The sequence below is a fragment of the Oncorhynchus masou genome, chromosome 30 (assembly GCF_036934945.1).
Source record: "Oncorhynchus masou masou isolate Uvic2021 chromosome 30, UVic_Omas_1.1, whole genome shotgun sequence".
NCBI lineage: Eukaryota > Metazoa > Chordata > Actinopteri > Salmoniformes > Salmonidae > Oncorhynchus > Oncorhynchus masou.
In genome coordinates, this window is record NC_088241.1 from 13,333,646 (window position 1) to 13,355,754 (window position 22,109).

The window sequence follows — 22,109 nt, forward strand, 5'->3', positions numbered from 1 at the left end:
AGCCAATGACAATGTGGTGATGATGCAGGCGGCTAAATTTTGATCCAATCGTTGAGGAGGTGTCACGTGCCCTGTCAGTGAGCGGTGTTCTGAAGTAAAGCGGTTACCCCTCGGATATGTTTAGATGGTGGATTAGCTCCCTCTACAGTAAAATGATGCACCCTCATTTATGAAGCAGTTATGTGGCAGCTATACAGAATAATAAGCACACAATGATTTAGACATTAATGACAAAACAAAAACATGCACATTTAAATTTTGCTTTGACAAAATACATGCATCCATTGCACAATCATTGCTGGTAAAGTGGTATTTATTTTGAAACAGACAGGAACCACTATTCGCGGGAACGCAGTTTTAAGCCGGGTGTATTTTGCGTAAGAACTCGAACATGGCGATCCACTGTAGCAGAATATGCCTGCAATATTTGATACATCTGGCCCACGACAATGTTGACTTCAGGCTACCGGTATGCATATAAATGTCGTACCTCTCAGTCAAACTGTAAATGTTGTGTTATTTATTTCTATCTCTAAAGATGTTGGTGTCTCATTACAGAATTTCTCCCATACATTAGCTTGATACGATAGTAACGTTACTATCTACAAGCTGTCATGTTTGAATTCTTCAGAAATGTTCTGATTTTATTTATTGTCCATCGTAACATTACAGGAGATTAGGTCGCTGCTGTCCCTCAGGGGCAAACCGTTTGATCCAGGTGAAAACTTCAAAGAAAAGGTAAAATACGTTAGTGTCTATATGTATTATTAGCCTGATAGCTTTACCAATGAAGGGAGGAGTTGACCACTATCAGCTGTCCATGCATAGGCTTCTCAAATCCTAAAATCTTCTGTAATTCTTCTCCCCAGTCTCCATTCTGGCTCCTGAATGGCTTGTCAGAGGAAGATGTCAACAGCATCATGGCCAGAACTGTTTGTGCAAAGTAAGTGAGACAAATCAACAATGGATTTGCAATGAAAAGAGCTAGAGGGGTACTGCAGCATTGCTCATCAGCCCTTCTCTTCTGAGATGATTCTCAACTTGAATGTCACAGTCAATTGTAATGACCTTTTTGTGGTTATTTGTTTATCACCTAGGTCTGCATTTGAGCTGTGGGGTCATGGCAGAACGCACAGTGAACTCAGGAACTCACTTTTGAAATATCCAACAGAGAACATGGTTTGTGAGAAATTACATTACATCTATATAGAGGGCAAACTAATCATGTGGAGTATCTAATGTGTGTAACTTTACTGCTCCCAACAGTCACCCTTCCTACAGAAAGACTCAACATACAAAATCAATGTCTACACTTTCAACAAGACTCTAGAGTTCGAAGATAGAATTAAGAAGATAGATGTGAGTATGATACACTTGACTTGCTCCCAGTAATTTGTATTTAAGATTGATCCCAGAAAAGTCAACTTACTCTACCTTTTTTACTGCCCTATTGTGTTAAAGGCAGGCACTGATAAGCAGTATGCACCTGGACAAGTTACCCTGTGGTCTTCCTCCCCAAGGCAATGGAATATCTCTCCTTCGAGGGAAGGGTCAATCTACGGAACCCTAAACACATCTTCTGTCTGTTGGAGGACTATGGAACTGACCCTAACAACATCCCAGACGAGCCCCTCTACATCTACTTTGGGAGATGGGTGAGTCAGTGTGCTGTGTGCTCCTTCATTTCTGTGTCAGTATACAAATGAGTAATTACTATAACTCATGAACGTTATTTACCACAGTGGTTGTTAACCTTCTTTGGTTGCCAATCACATTTTGGTCTGCCTGAAGTATTCCCTCTTGTGAAACTTATTATGATGCCTATGTCCTTATGAGTCTTCCCAAGTCCCCCGTGTATAAGCCAGGTACCAGAGAAGCACTGTTTCATTTAATGATAAAGGTAAGCCTATATTTGATCTTGTCTTATCAACTGTATGTTCCTTAGATTGCAGATGGCCAGCGTGAGTTGATTCGCTCTCACAGTGTGAAGAACAGGCACTTCATAGGTAACACCAGTATGGATGCTGGGTTGTCTTTTATCATGGCCAACCACGCCAGGGTCAAGGCTCACGACCTGGTCTACGACCCCTTCGTTGGGACTGGTAAGAGATAACTTACTTTTGGTCTTTGAACTGACACTTGCAGAAATGCACTGCATTTAGCTGAACCCAAGGCTAGTCTGTGCTTATTGGATATTTTTTTCTCTCTTTCTCTCTCAGGTAGCCTCCTGGTTGCATGCTCTCATTTTGGTGCATATGTCTGTGGAACGGATATTGATTACAACACCATCCATGGGATAGGTAATATCCTAGAAATGGCCTTGTTTACGTTCTCTTATTTTGGAACCCAGAGCTAAATATCTTGTTCTTTGGCAAGTGTGTTACTCCATTTATATTATGAACATTATGTTGTTTATGCTCTTTCTATCGTCATTGTCCTATAGGCCTAACACTTGATACTGGTATCCCCCCGGTCCTAGTTGTAATCATATCACGTATCTCTATTTTTTTCCCATGGCAAAAAATAAATAAGAAAGATCAAACTCTACTGGTCTTTTTACACCTGCTGTGTGTAAAATATTGTGTGCTATAGCTTGGAAAATAAATAAATGTGAATCTCGATGACATAATGTTTTCAACATTCAAGCTGTTTTCCTAGAGAGGTTAAATCCGCTTCGTGTTTTGTTTCCTTGCCACAAAACTAATGATTATCGCGATACTGCTATCCTCCCGGCCCTAATTACAACCAAGTGCATTGCTGTATAATAGTATTTTGGTTTGTTTTTCAGGAAAAGCGAGTCGTAAGAACCAGAAGTGGAGGGGTCCAGATGAGAACATCAGAGCCAACCTGCGTCAGTACGGCTCAGAGAAGCTGTATGTGGACGTCCTTGTGTCTGACGCCTCCAAGCCTATCTGGAGGGACGGAGTGCTCTTTGATACCATCATCACTGACCGTACGTTCTTATCCTAGAGCTCTGTGTGTTCTCTTCCCATGTAGGGTCCTCCATCCTGTAATGTCTCCTGTACGGCCATGCACAAGTAAAACGTCTTATTCTGTTGAAGTCCACATTCTTTGTGATTTGTTCAGATTTAAATCTGTTCAAATCTCTTAAATTTCATTTTTGTGTGTGTTTGTTTAATTGTCAGCCCCGTATGGGATTCGGGAGTCAACCAGGAGAACAGGCTCTCAGAAGGACAGTGTAAACAGTGTGAAGCCATCTGAAGACTAGTACGTCTTCATCTTCCTCTTGAGTCTCAGTGTTGTTTATAGTGCCTTGTATATTTGCTCAGTTTTGAAAAAGACAGCCTGTAAAACTTGCAAGCAAGCAATAGATACACTAGAGAGATATAAAGTCCTCTCAGATTATGTTAAATCAGTGTATAAATAGTGAAGATGCATTTATCTTTCATCCAGCGTTGGAGACAGCCATGTTCCGGTTTCCATGGCCTACCACCTGAGTGACATATTCACTGACCTGTTAAACTTCTCAGCTCAACACCTGGTCATCGGAGGGCGGCTAGTCTACTGGCTACCAATCTACAGGCCAGAGTGAGTAATGTTGTGTTTGTTTATTTGTCAGGGACCATTCACAACAACACCAGTATTGCACCAGAGTTATCGACATATAGGTACATGGTTAATATCCATCTGTGGTCCCTGGATACAGCACTTCCTGTTAAAGCTCTATAGTCTGAATTGGTCAGATATTCACATCTGGTGTTGTTGAATCTACTGTATCGTCATGGTGTTTACATGGGTTTGAGCTCATAGATGTATTGTCTACACAGTCTCCATCTTCAATGTGTAAACCAAATAGCACTGTCATCAACTGACGTGATGTCGAATAGATACAAACAGCATTTGATAAGACCTTATTGCACACAGGGTCATCCTCACCAGTCAGCAGTTTTTCCTGCTGATACATGCTGTTATCTTTCCCCTTTACCCTGTTAGACCACTAGAGGGCCACAGTCACACTGGTGATTTAGCCTACACCCTGATGAAGTGTTGCTACTGTACTAGATCTGCTTAACCAAGCATTCTAGTTTAGATGAGGGCTTTTCTCTCTGCACCTTTTCCCCTCATAAGCATCACAAGCATCTCTGTCAGGACCAGGAGTTTATTCCCATCAGCACATCTCATTCTCTGTCCCAGGCCTGGGGTTAGTGGTGTTCTGGTCAGTGTGCAGGTGTCCTGAGGTATATTGGGTGTATTGTTCCATACAGCTGGTTTACTGCGGACCACAGACAGGATACAGGCCCCTGGGACTCCTGGCCACTGATTACAGGGCAGGGTCTGAGTATCAGGAAGATGAAACCAGACCATACACCACAGCCCTGTGATGTTTCAATTACACCTCCTGCTCACCTCCAGCAGTTCCCCCTGACTGTCTGTGACACACACACTGGAGTTCCCCACACTGACTGGCTGAGATGGAGAGAGGAGAGAGGGCTACAGCCTTTAGCACTGGTGGTTGAGACGGAGAAAGGAGAGAGGGCTACAGCCTTTAGCACTGGTGGTTGAGACGGAGAAAGGAGAGAGGGCTACAGCCTTTAGCACTGGTGGTTGAGACGGAGAAAGGAGAGAGGGCTACAGCCTTTAGCACTGGTGGTTGAGACGGAGAAAGGAGAGAGGGCTACAGCCTTTAGCACTGACTGGTTGAGACGGAGAAAGGAGAGAGGGCTACAGCCTTTAGCACTGGTGGTTGAGACGGAGAAAGGAGAGAGGGCTACAGCCTTTAGCACTGGTGGTTGAGACGGAGAAAGGAGAGAGGGCTACAGCCTTTAGCACTGGTGGTTGAGACGGAGAAAGGAGAGAGGGCTACAGCCTTTAGCACTGACTGGTTGAGACGGAGAAAGGAGAGAGGGCTACAGCCTTTAGCACTGGTGGTTGAGACGGAGAAAGGAGAGGGCTACAGCCTTTAGCACTGGTGGTTGAGAGAGCGAGAGAGAGTCTGTGCAACTGTGTGCCTCAGTCTGACTGACTGTGCCTGTGCTCTGCTCTTCTCCTCACTCTGGGTGTGTAACTACTTAGCAGTTCCTGACCCTGTCTCATTCAGTGCAGAGTGCCAAAATAAACCCATGAGGCCAGACATGCTGACACCGACCAAACACAGCCTGTCTCCAGGTCCTGATCTGTGGGCTCCACATTGGGGATTGGGAGGCTGTCAGGGGGTTATTGGGTTTCTGTCACCCTGCTATGGTGACGGGAAGGAGGGAGAAAGGCCGGGTTGCACCCAGGCTGGGTTGGGCTGGAGGTCCTCACAGTATCTGTCAGGAGTCATGACCTCCAGAATGTCAGGACTGGGTCAGAACAAAAATACCCCTGTGTTGGTCCTGCTCTGACCCTTCCACTCATCTCCACATTTACTGAGTAAAGAAGAAGGCGGGTCTTAGAGAAAGAAAATATATGGAGAGAAAAGGGAAAGTCTGCCACACTGCCACTGTGTAACCAGAGAGGTTATGAACAAGAGACTTAGGGGATGCTAATAAGACAAGGCATGTGGGTTTTTGGTAGAGGTGGGAATTCAGTTGAGAGAAAATGTTATTGCACAAAGTTGGTTAGTAACACTGTTGAAACATTAATAGTAGATGTCTTAGCTGGTTAGATTTAGGTGGTCCTAAGTCTGTCCTGAGAGAGCGCGATATACTACACCACTAGATGTCGCCATTCACCAATGACTGTTACTGCGGTGGACCTTTGAGATAGAACAGGGTGACTAAATGGTCAAAGGGGACAGGACTGTGGAGCAACATGCTTGTTTGTAAACACTGGAGTCACAAAGGGGGGTTGCAGTGCAGCTGCTGTAGGAAAAAACAATTTGCTGTGTTGTGTTACTGTTGTGTTGTTTTGGGCTGGGGTCGGACCAGACGCAGGCCAATACGAGGTCCCCTAACACTGGTCACAAGCCTAGGCAATGAGGTCCCCCAAGCCGGCCAATTAAAACATTTCTGCCGTCGTCATGAGGAGCACAGCCTTGCCCTGTGCCTCAGCTGCCTTTCAGTGTTTCAATTAACTCTGTGGCTTCTCAAGCTCATTAGTCTTTCTCTTGCGCTCTTTCGCTCTTGCTCTCTCTCTCTCTGTTTAAATTTGAACTAGTTCAAGACTTTTCCAGCCGCGGTGTGGTCTGTTGCCATTTCCTCTCTGCTGCAGTGCCTTGGCAGGAACCAGACCCATTATCTCAGAGGCTAAAGCATAGAGATAAAGATGAGTCCTCTATATCTGTGCTATTATAGCGTCTGTGACAGCATGAGCAGCGCCATTGAGGCTACAACCCATAGGAATCCTCACCGAGTTGACTACTTTAAAATGGCTGTTGTGTGGTTGAAGCCCTCAATGGCGCTGCCAATGCTAAGATGGCCTTTTGGTCACTAGATGTGTCTATCATTCTCTATGGGTTAAAGTCATAAGCCAGACGGCGCTAATGAAGCAGAGTGCAAAGCTAACAGGAAGCTCATGGGGTTTGAACTCCCATGGTTGGTTTAAGGGGTTATCGACTTCCTTTTGTCTACAACACTCCTGCTGCTGCCTTACTGAGAGACAGATCCGTGTGCTTAATGCCGGTGTCTATCTGACCTACAGTATACCATCAGGGCTCTACAGTGCGACCATTTTAATCGCATATGCGCCTAAATATTTTGCTGTGGACCTGACATTTTTTTATTTGGAGCACCATAGCACAAAAAAATAAAGATAATTGTGGCAAGGATCACTTCACTGTGCGGCAGCCCCTGAGTGGCATGGAGAATACACTGAGTGCAGATTCATGCCCGTCAGTCACCCTTGCACTATTGCTACAAAGAAAACGGCTTGTTACATCAAATATATTTCATTGTGCTCCTAAATTTCTTTGTGTGCTCCTACATTTTTCAACTTAGGCGCAAACATGCTCCTTAGAGCCTTGACCAGGAAATAAAGGCTATTGGGCTTAAATGGTCTTTAACTTGACCCCCCCCAGTCTTCATATCACATGAGGTTGGTGGCACGTGGTAATGGCTGGAGCGGAATTATTTGAATCGTATCAAACACGCGGTTATATTGACTCTGTGCTGGTAACCCCTGTGTATAACCTCGCTATTGTTAGTTTACTGCTGCTCTTTAGTTATTTGCTCCATTTATTTCTTATTTTTTGGGGGGGTATTTAAAAAAAACTGCATTGTTGGTTAAGGGTTTGTAAGTAAGCATTTCACTGTAAGGTCTATATACCTGTTGTATTCGGCACATGTGCCAAACACATTTTGATTTGATGTATTTGATGCCATTCCATTCGCTCTGTTCCAGGCATAATTATGAGCCGTTCTCCCCTCAGCAGCCTCCTGTGCTGCTTACTTAGCATCTGCACAGAGGTTTCAACTCTATATTTGTCTGAGGATGGAAAAAACTGAATTGAAAGGCCCCATCCATCTTTAAATGAAACAGCCAATGTGGAAGGTCCAGCTACCCAGTAATAAGAGGTGATTGGCAGGTAGAATTAACACCCGTTTTGGTCGCGGTGCTCCCTGAAGCACGCGCGCGCACACACCACAACACATTAGAGGCCTGTATTCCACAGTGGCCATAGCAACCAAGGAGACAAACAGTAAGGTGAAAATATGGCCCAGTGTGGTGCTGGTAGGAGAAAGTGCTACGTATGCAAACAAACACTCTCTCGTAATCTACATGTATTCATAATAATGGCTACACTGCAGTCATCCATTTAGTTAGTTGCTTACTGTTAGAATTACAGCTCCTGATCCTAATCTCTCAGAAGCAGCTATTCTCTAAACACTAGCGAGAATCTCACAATATCAGAAACCACCTGTGTTCTTGGTTCTGCCGTTTGATGTCAATAGTATTCATAATAATAATAATAATGTGATTAATAGATGTGCCTATAAAATACAGGCCTCTCGTGTGTGTGTGTGTGTGTGTGTGTCAGCAATGACCAAAGCGAGGCATTGTGGACATTTTAGAGATTCGTTACTCCACTCCGTCCTATAAATTGAACAGAGTCATAATTCTGATCAGATGGGCTTCACTTACTTCCTTCGCCCTGTCTAGTGCATAGAAATGAACTAAACAAAACATTTGCTGTGTTACGTTCTAGCACCCATAAAGGGTTAACTAAGGTATTGTGTTAGTCTACCGCCCATAAAGGGTTAATGAAAGTATAGTGCAATGTGTTAGTTAACCCTTTATGGGTGGTAGACTAAGGTATAGTGCAATGTGTTAGTCTACCACCCATAAAGGGTTAACTAAGGTATAGTGCAATGTGTGCGTCTACCGCCCATAAAGGGTTAACTAAGGTATAGTGCAATGTGTTAGTCTACCGCCCATAAAGGGCTAACTAAGGTATAGTGCAATGTGTTCGTCTACCACCCATAAAGGGTTAACTAAGGTATAGTGCAATGTGTGCGTCTACCACCCATAAAGGGTTAACTAAGGTATAGTGCAATGTGTTAGTCTACCGCCCATAAAGGGTTAACTAAGGTATAGTGCAATGTGTTAGTCTACCACCCATAAAGGGTTAACTAAGGTATAGTGCAATGTGTGCGTCTACCACCCATAAAGGGTTAACTAAGGTATAGTGCAATGTGTTAGTCTACCGCCCATAAAGGGTTAACTAAGGTATAGTGCAATGTGTTAGTCTACCGCCCATAAAGGGTTAACTAAGGTATAGTGCAATGTGTTAGTCTACCGCCCATAAAGGGTTAACTAAGGTATAGTGCAATGTGTTAGTACTTATTTATAAAATGAATAAAGTCCCCTTGATACGGAGTTTCCTCTGGTTCTCATAAACTTGTTTTGCATTTTCATTCCCGCACCACTCACACCCAGCAGCATCCACTCGTCACACACAAAATAAGAATTCACTTCAATAAAACCTTGCTCTGGTGATTTAACATCAGTAAGCTGACCAGATTATCATATCATATGGAGCAGTACGTCCTTACTCTACTGAGGCTTTGCTTCCAGTTGCTTTCTTTGAGCAGGCCCTGATATCCTGATGTCAAGGGCATATCTTATCTTTAACCCAAACACCAGATGTGCTCTGGAAGGAGATGCTACAAGCAATGTAGGTCAGAGGCATTGGGCTGTGATGTGCTGTTTTAATTAGTTTTTTTAAAAGCTACTTTTCTGCTTGCTTGAGTGATTTGAGATGTCAGGGAGTTCCATGCTATCATGGACACATACAGTATATTACTGTGTTGTCTTGAATTCCTTTTGGCTTTAGGGACTATGACGAGACCTTTTATTTGCATACCTTGTGAAATATGAATGTCTGTCAGCGCTGTATGTTAGTTGATTGAATAGACAGTTTGTCTGCGTCACTTTTATTTATTTATTTTTTCCAATCTCCTCAGCAAACAGGGGGTGTCCTAAGGATCTCCAGGAGACATTGACACAACCTCCAGACCTTCCCGGAATGTCCTAAGGACTCATTTTAGTTTGAGCTAGGAAAGGTCAACATGCGTTTTGTTGACATTGGAACATTGCTGGGCAGCTGTATATTTATTATGTATTTCTTTTTAGCACCTGAACACATTACCAGGCAGTAGTCAAGGTAAAACTTTAGACTGTAGGACTTGTTTGGTCAGTTGTGTGGTTAAGAATGCTGAGCTTATCCTTATCAAAGACAGGCCTCTCCCCATCTTGACAACAATTGAATTAATATGCCTTGACAATGTCTATCTGGCCTACAGTATACCATGCCATAAAAGGCAGGTGGGCTAGTCTAATGCACCTCATCCTATAGGGCTTAAATAGCCTCTAACCTGACCCACAATCTGCCTGCCTATGGAACATCTGCACAGAGGTTTCAACTCTGTATTTGTCTGAGAAGATGGAAAAAGCTGTATTGAAAGGCCCCACCCACCTTTAAATGAAACTGCCCATGTGGAAGGACCAGCTACCCAGTAATAAGATGTGATTGGCAGGTAGAATGAACGCCTCGCTTTGGTCACGGTGCTGACAAACACACACACTAGAGGCCTGTAATCTACAGGCACTTGTATTCAGTAGCATCTATTAATCGTATTATTATTATTATTATTGTTATTATGAATAGTATTGACGTCAAGCGGGAGAACCAGGGACAAAGGTGGTTCCTAATTTTGTGAGATTCTCGCTAGTGTTTACAGAACAACTGGTTCTGAGAGGTTAGGATGAGGAGCTGCAGTTGTAGCAGTAAGTAACTCAATAAAAATGGATGACTGAAGTGGAGCCATTTTAATATGTTGCATGGATTGCTAAGGCAAAAGAATATGAAAGTGTGTAGTCCTTATTTTTAATTGATGTAGTTCTGCACCTGTCAATTTAATGTTATGTATTATGTCATTTTATGTAGTTCTGTCCTTCAGCTGTAATGGTCTATTAATATCATGTTTCATGGACCCCATGAAGAGTAGCTACAGCTTTGACCCTAGCTAATGGGGATCCTAATAAATACAGTACCTTGCCCTGGACAGCTTTAGTTGTGGTGCTTTGCCGACATGCGCGCGAACACACACACACACACAGCGCACCTGACAAGAATACGTTTTCCCGATATCTTAAATCTAATCTAGTTCACCTTTTTCACCATGGCTTTTGTCCACTTCAGTCAGATCATGACATGGTCAGTAAAGGCCTGGAGCTGAGAGAGAACAGGCCTAGAGTTGGGAAAGAGGATAGAGAGAGTGAGCGAGAGGGAGTGAGGAGAGAGTTGATCTGGGTTGAGTTTAATGGAGAGAGAGCTGACTTGGCCTGGATGTAGTGTCATTTTGAGGGTATTACATGGAGGCTAAGGCTGGTCTACTCTGCAGGTGAGTGTATGGTGAGATGCAGATATTGTAGTTTGAAGGATGATTTGGACCCATCAATCCTTTAGATGTATTAGTTCATGTTTACAGTACAGGACTAGCTGTTTGTGAATGTCCTCAACCATAATGATTCACCAGTAGAATGTGTGTGTGTTTGTAGGTACTGTGAAGAGATGGTGCCCCTGAATGCCTGTCTCAGACTCGTCAGTAACTGTGAACAGACCCTTTCCAGCCACACCTCCAGACGTCTCATCACCATGGAGAAGATCAAGGAACCAGAGGTGGGTGTCTGTCGGTCCTTCAATCTGTATGTGTCCGTCCGTCTGTCTGGTGTGTGTGTATATATGCTTTTGTACTTGTCTACCCTGTGTGTGACTGCTGTTACGAGCGGGTGTATGCGTTTGAGTGGAACATCACTCATTTCGAAAAGGTAGATGGATCCCTTTGTGAATATGATTGCAACACTATATAATTGTAGGTTTTCATGTTGCTGTGGTGTGCTTACTATGAATTACATGCATGTACCTACAAAGTAAAGTATCCGTGTGTGCCACTGAATATGTTTGTGCCGTGTTTGTATGTACAAGCATGCACATATGTGTACTATGAGTGTTGTCGGTCTGTGTTCTTTAAACATACACACGCGCAATACAACACAGTTAAAGGGGATGTCGATGGTGCTTCCCTCGAGGTCTGCCATAAACCTCAGCATCTGGCTATGATTGGCTTTTTTTATATACAGCACATAAATTACTTAATCACACATTTTATGGAAAATAATCCATCTTTGGATTTGACAACCTCTTCACTTCAAAACACAATTGTTCCCATAAAGGCAAGCCCTGTCTGAATCACCGCATACACACACACACACACTGGCATCTGTCTCTGACTCAGTGCCCCAAACCTGGAGCATATATCTCATAGCATGCTACTATATATAGATAAATAGTTCCTTCAGAAAGTATTCATACCCCTCGACTTATTCCACATTTTGTTGTGTTACAGCCTGAATTCAAAATGGATTAAATCAATTTTTTCCCTCTCAATCGTCTACAGAAATATCTAATTTACATACAGTCCCAGACAAACGTTTGAACACAGCTACTCATTCTAGAGTTTTTCTTTATTTTTCTACATTGTAGAACAATAGTGAAGACATCAACACTATGAATTAACACATATGGAATCATGTAGTAACCAAAAAAGTGTTAAATAAATCAATGTATTTTATTTTTGAGATTCTTCAAAGTAGCCACCTTTTACCTTGATGACAGTTTTGCACACTCTTGGCATTCTCTCAACCAGCTTCATGAGGTAGTCACCTGGAATGCATTTCAATTAACAGGTGTGCCTTGTTAAAAGTTAATTTGTGGAATTTCTTTCCTTAATGCGTTTGAGCCAATCAGTTGTGTTGTGACATGGTAGGGGTGGTATACAGAAGATAGCCCTATTTGGTAAAAGACCAAGTCCATATTATTGCAAGAACAGCTCAAAGAGAAATGAGAGTCCATCATTACTTTAAGACATGAAGGTCAGTCAACCTGGAACATTTGAAGAACTTTTAAAGTTTCTTCAAGTGCAGTTGCAAAACCCATCAAGCTCTATGATGAAACTGGTGAGGACCACCACAGGAAAGGAAGACCCAGAATTACCTCTGCTGCAGAGGATAAGTTCATTAGTTACCAGCCTCAGAAATGGCAGCCCAAATAAATGCTTCACTGGTTTCAAGTAACACACATCTTAACATCAACTGTTCAGAGACTGTGTGAATCAGGCATTCATGGTCGAATTGCTGCAAAGAAACCACTACTAAAGTACACCAATAAGAAGAAGAGACTTGCTTGGGCCAAGAAACATGAGCGATGGACATTAGACCGGTGGAAATCTGTCTTGGTCTGGTGAGTCCAAATTAGAAATGTTTGGTTCCAACCACTGTGTCTTTGTGAGATGCTGAGTAGGTGAACGGATGATCTCTGCAAGTGTGGTTCCCACCGTGAAGCATGGAGGTGTGATGGTTTGGGTGTGCTTTGCTGGTGGCACTGTCAGTGATTTATTTAGAATTCAAGGCACACTGAACCAGCATGGCTACCACAGCATTCTGCAGCGATACACCATCTCATCTGGTTTGGGCTTAGTCCCACTATCATTTGTTTTTCAACAGGACAATGACCCAACACACCTCCAGGCTGTGTAAGGGCTATTTGACCAATAAAGAGAGTGATGGAGAGCTGCATCAGATGACCTTGCCTCCACAATCACCCAACTTCAACGAGATGGTTTGGGATGAGGTGGACCGACGAGTGAAGGAAAAGCAGCCAACAAGTGCTCAGCATATGTGGTAACACCTTCAAGACTGTTGGAAAAGGATTCCAGGTGAAGCTGGTTGAGAGAGTGGCAAAATTGTGCAAAGCTGTCAAGGCAAAGGGTGGCTACTTTGAAGAATCTCAAATATAAAATATATTTTGATTTGTTTAACACTTTTTAGCTTACTATTATTATTATTATTCTACAATGTAGAAAATAGTACAAATAAAGAAAAACCCTTGAATGAGTAGGTGTCCACCCCTTTGCTAAGACACTCCAAACTGAGCTCAGGTGCATCCAATTCCCTTTGATCATCCTTGATGTCACTATAACTTGATTGGAGTTCACCTCTGGCCAATTCAATTGTTTGGCCATGATTTAGAAAGAAACACCTGTTTTATATAAGGTGACATTTGACGGTGCATGTCAGAGCAAAAACTATACCATAAAGTCCAAGGAACTGTTCGTAGATCTATATACCTGAGGAAGTAAACAACTATTTCTAGAGCGTTGAAAGTTTCCAAGAGCACAGTGGTCTCCATCATTGGAAAATTGAATAAATATGGAACTATCCAGACTCTACCTAGAGCTGGCCGTCTGACCAAACTGAGCAACCGGGCAAGAAGGACCTTGGTCAGGGAGGTGATGAAGAACCCGATGACCACTCTGACCGAACTACAGAGTTCCTTGGCTAAGATGGGAGAACATGCCAAAGGTGCTTCTACAAAGTATTGACTCAGGGGTGTGAATACTTATGCAAATTAGATATTTATGTATTTCATTTTCATTACATTTGCTAAATTTTCTAAAAAAAACATTGTTATTATGGGGTATTGTGCATATGATGGGTCAGCCAAATCAGGCTGTAACACAACAATGTGGAATAAGTCAAGGTGTGAGTACTTTCTGAAGGCACTGTATACAGTGGCGTCAAATTATTGACACCCTTGATAAAGATGAGCAATAATAACTGTAAAATAAATCATTCAAATACTGAGCCTCTAAAACTACACACTACATTTTTTACTATTGCACAAAATAATCTGAAACAACCTAAAGTAACTGCAAATGCATCCAAGTTTGTAGAGTATTTGAACTATTTATTTTATACAGTCATTGTTTTTTTTAATCAAGGGTGTCGATTTGGGACCCCACTGTTTATCACATTACCATAGTCTCCTCCTGGCAGGCTGTATCCAGCAATGCTGCTCAACCCAGTCTTCAAAGGCTTCTGCTTTAGAGGCTGTAATGGTAAGAATCAAATCAAGACGGGCTTTCCTGACTGGGCCGTCTCCCCGTTTTCCATATGTTGTGATGTGATGTGATCTTAGGCCAAAGTTCAATCTCAAACTGAAATGACTATTTATCCAATCAGAGGTAAGGATTTGCAAAAGCTGGTGAATGTAGGCTACCGTTCATAATGAGATCACGTACACAGTTTAGCAGATGTTATAGCGGGTGCAGAGAAATGGTTATGTTACCAGCTCCTTACAATTCAGTACAATGTCAAGCAAGTACACATAATTCAAATGTAGCTACATGCTGATCAGGCTGATACAGAGACTCATCCATGCTTTTATTACAGCAGGCTTGACTACTGTAATGCTATTCTGTCGTGTCTACCTAAGAAAGCCATTGGTCAACTGCAAAACATACAGAATGCTGCAGCACGGGTACTCCCCAAGACCAGATGAAGAGCGCACATTACACCAGTTTTAAAGTCTCTGCGCTGACTGCCTGTGAGTTTTAAAATAAATGCTAAGATTCTTCTATTGGTTCTTAAATCAATGAATGATTGTGCACCCAAAATCATGTCAGACATGCTTTTTAGTTATGTGTCCCTCAGGTCCTCTGGCGCTGGCCTTTTAACTGTCCCAAAGCTTATGACGAAGACTATGCCCCCAGCCTCTGGAATAGCCTGCCAGAGAACCTGAGGGGGGCTGAAACTGGACATATTTAAAAAGGGATTTCAGTTTATATTGTTATTCCTTTGTTTTCTATCCTCTGATTTTTGGTCATTTATAAAAATAATAAAACTGAAATATTACATTTTAGAAAAGTATTCAGACCCTTTACTCAGTAGTTTGTTTAAGCGCCATTGGCAGCGATTACAGCCTCGAGTCTTCTTGCGTATGATGCTACAAGCTTGGCACACCTGTATTTGGGGAGTTTCTCCCATTCTTCTCTGCAGATCCTTTGATCAGGTTTATGTCCGGGGTCTGGCTGGGCCACTCGAGGACATTCAGAGACTTCTCCAGAAGCCACTCCTGCATTGTCTTGGCTTTGTGCTTAGGGTCGTTGCCCTGTTGGAAGGTGAACCTTCGCTCCAATCTGAGACCCTGAGCAGGTTTTCAGCAATGATCTGTCTGTACTTTGCTCTGTTCATCTGTGTCTCAATCCTGACTTGTTTCCCAGTCCCTGCGGCTGAAAAACATCCCCACAGCATGATGCTGCCACCACCACCATGCTTCACCATAGAGATGGTGCCAGGTTTCCTCCAGATGTGATGCTTGGCATTCAGGCCAAAGAGTTAAATCTTGGTTTCATCAGATCAGAGAATCTTGTTTCTCATGGTCTGAGAGTCCTTTAGGTGGCTTTTGGCAAACTCCAAGCAGGCTGTCATGTGCCTTTTACTGAGAATTGTCTTCCATCTGGCCACTACCATAAATGCCTGATTGGTGGAGTGCTGTAGAGATGGATGTCCTTCTGGAATATTCCCCGATCTCCACAGAGGAACTTCAGAGCTCTGTCAGAGTAACCATTGGGTTCTTTGTCACCTCCCTGAACATGGCCCTTCTCACTTGATTGCTCAGTTTGGCCATGCGGCCAGCTTGAGGAAGAGTCTTGGTGGTTCCAAACTTCTTCCATTTAAGAATGATGGAGGCCACTGTGTTCTTTGGGGACTTTCAATGCTGCAGAAATGTTTTGGTACCCTTCCCCAGATCTGTGCCTCGTCACAATCCTGTTACGGACAATTCCTTCGACCTCATGGCTTAGTTTTTGCTCTGACATGCACTGTCAACTGTGGGACCTTATATAGATGTGTGCCTTTCCAAATCATGTCCAATAAATTGAAGTTAACACAGGTGGACTCTTATCAAGTTGTAGAAACATCAAGGGTGGTCAATGGAAACCGGATGCACCTGAGCTTAATTTCGAGTCTCATAGCAAAGGGTCTGAACACTTATGTGTATAAGGTATTTCTGTACATTTGCATTTTTAAAACCTGTTTTTGCTTTGCCATTAAGGCTTTACAATGAAGCCAGGTTGTAACAACGTGGAAAAATTCAAGGCGTCTGAATACTTTCCAAAGGCACTGTGCTAAGAATGATATGTACATCAGTAAATATATTAGTGAGCTGTCAATAATCCAGTATTTAAATAAACATGTTGTGTGTGTATAAATAGAGTAACTAAATACAAAGTACAGTAGTATAATTATTAGAATGAGCTATGACTGTAATAGAGTAATTAAATACTCAGTGGGAAGTGTCCAGTGGTTCAATGTCTCTATGACATGGGACAGCAGCGCTGGGCGTGTGTGAGAGTTTGCAGTGTCAGTTTGTGTGAATTGAACTGCTTCCATTGAGAAGTGATGGTTGTGTTTTTAACTCCTACCACGGAGCACTTTGAAGTTAGTTGCTGTGCTTTCCTATTCTGTGTTGAATGGTTTGGTGTATGGTCGTGTTGGGAAAGGTTCAGATTTGGGACAGGTGTGTGAACTCTAGGCCTATCAAGGACTACAAGGTAGAAAAGAACCTGTAAAACTTTGACCCTCTGGTTATTGAATAGCCCTGCTATATGGCACCTTAGGAAGTGTTAGGCGCTTCATATCTGGGATTGCTCTTTAAGCTCTTGGATGTGGTGGCGACTGAGGGTAACCATCTCTAGGTCCAGGACAGGTTGCCTGGCAGTGGTAACCAGGGCCAACAGAGAGAGGTGGCGTTGACGAATGGCAGGCCAGCTGGGGAGTCATCTCTTCAAGCACTCTGCATCACCGGCACCTCGTTAGTCCTCATTCCTCCCGCTCCATCCAACTGTCCGTCCGCCCCGACACTTTCTTGCCTGCTGGCCTTCCAAACACAGCCTAACAACCTGGCTAAAGCTCCAACCAGGAAAATATGAGGAACATAACACTCTGCTAACATTTATTATTGTTACACTGAGCTTGTGATGGCAAGGAGAGGAATACAAGGTGAGAATTTTATCCTGTGGTTGTTTGGTTAGTTTAATGGGATACCTGGCAGAGGTCTGATATCATCTGGTTTCTTTCTTCCTTCACCTGTGTTCAAAGGCATTTTTATGACGCTACATTTGTTTACTGAACCGAGGTTGTAGGTGAATTGGTTCCACTTTGTGAAGGCAAACCCTCACACTTTTCTCACAATTGTAAGAGGTATAATTGTACCAAGAACTTTCTGTCGTTGGTATATGGGGCTGAATTGTCTTTTCTCTCTCTGTAGGAGACAGATGCGCTGGCCCACCTATCAGACCCTCACTTTAGCCCGTACCAAGGCCACAACGCCTTCAGGGAAAAGTACTTCAGCGGCATCAGCAAGAGGACATTGACAGGAAAGGAGGAGACCAACAAGATGGCCGCCAACGGTGGGGAGTGATGTAAGGATCACAGGATGGCCCAATTCCAAATGGACCCCTAAGCCAGTATGCAATTGTGCAGAGGATTTGAAAGGTGCAATCAATATGGTAATAACTCCACCTTGCTGTTTGATAGGCTAGATGGAAGTTTCAACATATTGCATATACAAATCGAATCCTCACAGATCTGCACAAGTGCATTAGCTGAAGGTTCTAGGGCTCCATTTAGGATTGGGCTGATACCTGCCTATGGTTTACAATGGACTCCATGGGGACATAGGGCTCCCTGTTTTAAATCTAATTTTCTATTCAAATATGTTTTTTATTATTTGATGTTTATTGCCCTTTGTGTTATAATGAATGTGAATTGTGAACGAATAAACACCATTTTAAAATGTATTTATTTATTTGAGGCAGGAGATTTAAGGGCTCTCAATTTTCTATATCTTTCTGTGTTATGTTTTGTTTTATCCCAGCAAGCACATTATCAGATTTGATTCAAGAGGGCCCTCAGTGTCCAGAGAACTGTTAAATGGCTTTACTTTCAGGCAGCTGTATCCATGTACCAGAGGGCATTTGGATAACAGTTTCACAGTATCCCTGCAAGATTCCAGACGAGACAAGGGACAAACTTGTTCCTCACAAGTCTTTTCTCAAGCTTTTATATCCAGACATGTAAAGAAACTAACGGTTCCTTATTTTAAAGAGACTCAGAATAACAGTTTCTGAAGTCCCAGCCATGGTTTGTTTGTTGTCTTACCATCACTGGCAGAATCTGGGATATGCTCAATGGTGTGTTCTTTCAGTGAAGGTGTTGTTTATCTAACGTTGGCTCTGAGAAGTGATGCCATCATCTTGGCCACCCTGCACGGTGCAAGCCTGGGGGGGGGGGGGTGAAGTGATGTCTGTGTGACTGAAGGAATCATACCAGTCTACCTTTGACAATATGGCTAGAGTGAGAAGCAAACTAACTGTCTAGTTTCTGACAGAAATTTAGACTGCACCGCTGAATCAGGGAGGAATAACTTTTTAGATGAGTTTACTTTTACCTAGCCACAGCGATCAGGCTGGTTCCACCTGGCTTAATGTTACTTGCTAATTTCTCAAATCTGATTGACCTCTTTCAGTGGGTTAATCATCCATCATAACATAATACAAAGTTATTACAGTGTTTTTATGGTCATGAAAAGTCCATTTCAAAATGGTGTTTCCCAGGCCTGGAAAAGTCATGGAAATGTATTTAATAATTTGTTAATTTATTTAGGCACAGTTTTTACATATTTGATCAATCAAATAAAAAAATCTGCATATCAGCCAGGATTGGAATGACACTTGAGAGTGCCTGTGTTTGTTCAATCAAACCGAATGTGAATCAAAATAATAATTTGTGAATCGTAAACAGTAATTTTAGGAAAAAAGATTAGATGTAGCTTTTCTTTTGGATTATTTGGCTTCAAAACTTGTTTTGTAGATACTTCCAGTTGATTTGGGCATCCGTCGTATGGGACATTGCAACTGAATAGATGATAGTCAGCAGGGGCGGACTGGGACCAGAAATGGCATTTGTAACACATCGGCAATTTATTTCCTTGAGGCCCCCAAACCGGCCCGTTTTCTTCCCTTGAGGCCCCCATTATTAGTCGGATAATTTATAATAAAAAATATTAAAAAGCTAGTTAGGCAGGCCCTCTTCATTGTAAAGGGTTTAAACATTGTTTTCCATGCTTATTCAATGAACCAAGTACAATTAATGAACATGCACCTGTGGAACGGTCGTTAAGACACTAACAGCTTACAGACAGTAGGCAATTAAGGTCACAGTTATGAAAACTTCGGTCACTAAAAGAGGCCTTTCTACTGACTGGAAAAACACCAAAAGAAAGATGCCTAGGGTCCCTGCTCATCTGCGTCAATGTGCCTTAGGCATGCTGCAAGGAGGCATTAGGACTGCAGATGTGGCCAGGGCAATAAATGACAACGTCCGTACTGTGAGACGCTTAAGACAGAACGGACAGCTGATCGTTCTCGCAGTGGCAGACCACGTGTGGGTGTGCGGGCTTTTATTCCAGTCTCCATTTAACAAAAAGCACATTTTGGAAATGAGCTGCTCAGCCGGGCCTTGATAAACTGCCTCTGATGTGTTTGAACAGGGTTTGATCAAATGCCTGCACATCCAGTATTATTCAGTTGCCTACCTGGTATTTTACTTTGGGGGTTAAGTGCCTTGCACAACTACAGGAGATTGTAAATGGGATCAGAGAGCAGCCTCCTGGTGTTAATACAACAATACTTACTTTTTTATACATTATGTACATAGAAACACTGCTAATGGTTGGTCATGGAAAGGTCATGAAATTCCATCTGTCAAAATGTGTATGAACCACAGGAGACTGCTGAGGTGAAGACGGCTTATACTAATGACCGAAACGGAGCAAATGGAAAGGTATCAAACATGGAACCCATGTGTTTGATGTATTTGATGCCATTCCACGGATTCCGCTTCAGCCATTAACACGAGCCTGTCCTCCCCAATTAAGGTGCCTCCTGGGTATGAACCCTGTTGCTACTATACCATAAATCAATCAGGGATCTTGTTTTGAGCAGGGGCTGGGTTGGCACCTTCCTGTAATAAAGATGGAATACTACTACCCTGTCTGTTGGTGAACTGTGACCTTTGAACTGAGACAGATGAATAAACCCATGACCTGAGAGGCTGAGCTCTCTCTCAGTGCTGGTGGTATAAGGTGGAGGCCAAGTGTCTAGGGCTTGTTAGGGGGGTAGGGGATAGGTTTTGTTTCTGGACAGGGCCTGTCAGCGTGTTGGGTTGAAATAACATTACTCTGGAGCCCTGAGTGGTATTTTGAGGGCATCATCAGTCTACAAACCAACCTCTAGTCCAGTAGGAAACCTGTTGTTAATCTGTTTCCAAGGTGACAGGGTTATGCTTGTTTATTTTATCTTTTTTTAATGATGTGTTGATTTGCACTAATGGTGGTAGAATCCATATAAAAAGCCCAGTTTTAAAACATTCACCTGATACATCATTACATTCTAGTGTTTACACAGCAGAAGTACAACAGGACATTCGCTCCAGGGAATGAGAGATTTCATTGGTTCTGAGTATGATGCCTGTCAACCCAGTAAAAGACACAAATTTACTAGAGATATGAACCCAATGCGATATTATTTCTAATCCCCAAGCCGATTAAATGCCATCTGTATTGAAGTCACTTGGAGTTTTAATGAGACACTTGAAGACTTAGGAAAACTCCTCAGATTGAAGTGTTTCTTTATCCTCTGTAAACTGCAGTCAGTGAACTCCTTTCGTGTGTTTTAAAATGAGCTGTGTCGTTTAAATAGGGTGCCCACGAACAGGCCTTTAAACTGATAAAGAGCAAAAACAATAACCGCAACAGGTCTCTATTTAACAGCAGGGCTATTTTGAATGGAAGGAGGAAGGTGATGAGCACTTATTTATGTGATACAGATGGTGGCAAAAAATACAGCCCTGGTTGGTGGGTTGGTTGGGTGGTTGGTATAACCAGACTAAAGAGGACATGTTTAGATGAGTGAGGCACTCTCAGTCAGGCAGCCCAAGCCCAGACCAAATAACAGGGTGCCCCCACCTTTTACCCCACTGTAGTTAGTCAGCAGCTTTCTGTGTTTTCCGACCACAGTTTACATGTGGCTGGGTCATTTTTCATCTCCAAAGCCTGCGTAGTGACCATTTATATACTTTACTCCTCAGCCTGTTTATCAACGGGGTTCAGCTGCGCCCATAATTCCCCCCAATTTCCCCAGAGGAAAAATGGCAAAAACATGATCACACGATCACCAGTTGCATCGTTTGTGGTGCATATCGTTTAGATTACCCAACATGCCTTGGCTCATCAGGGGAAACTCTACCCTACCACACGACACACAGACCTCCCATCTTCCCTCTATCCCCCCAAACTCCCCCTCACCCCCTCATCACGTGTAAACAAACAATTCCTATGAAGAAACAGAAGAGCTTTTCAGGCTTGTTATTTTTACTGGTCTCTCTATGGAGTGTTGCCACCACGTAGTGAGAAAAAGTTTACTCAGAAACTTCCAGTGTGTGGCTGGAGACTATAATTAGGAGGGGTTCCTTCTTTCTTCGGACATGTGGTGTACATGCATACTCTCGCTCTCACTCTCTCTCGCTCTCTCTCTAATGCTGTCCAGACACAAGTAGATACAGGGTTGTTCCACCTCAAAAAGCACAAGAAAGAGGATTTTGACACCCACCATCTCAGATTGTTCTGAAATCGTTTCTGTTAGAAAGATTAGCATTCCTGAAACGTTCTTTTGTTGAAATATAATATTTAATTAAGCTGATTGATTGCACCCAAATTTGCCATTTTAATTGATAGGTTTCATATAATATTCAATAAATATAGTACC

The 22,109-nt window shown here is 42.7% G+C and overlaps 1 protein-coding gene across 2 annotated transcripts; it reads left to right on the plus strand.

The window, feature by feature from the left end:
• The first annotated feature begins 360 nt into the window (after nt 1–360).
• LOC135522086 (tRNA (guanine(10)-N2)-methyltransferase homolog) lies at nt 361–18,083 on the plus strand. 2 transcript variants are annotated; one of them, XM_064948012.1, is made up of 13 exons: nt 361–469; nt 673–738; nt 870–943; nt 1,098–1,179; nt 1,267–1,359; nt 1,521–1,655; nt 1,946–2,102; nt 2,220–2,300; nt 2,789–2,953; nt 3,147–3,228; nt 3,415–3,549; nt 10,942–11,062; nt 17,552–18,083. In XM_064948012.1, the coding sequence occupies exons 1-13, from the start codon at nt 392–394 to the stop codon at nt 17,702–17,704; spliced, it is 1,422 nt and encodes a 473-aa protein (XP_064804084.1). In that variant the 5' UTR covers nt 361–391; the 3' UTR covers nt 17,705–18,083. The 2 variants fall into 2 exon arrangements, with proteins under 2 accessions (XP_064804084.1, XP_064804083.1); XM_064948011.1 differs by lacking the exons at nt 361–469; nt 673–738; nt 870–943; nt 1,098–1,179 and having other exon boundaries at nt 1,277–1,359; nt 1,462–1,655.
• Nucleotides 18,084–22,109: the final 4,026 nt, after the last annotated feature.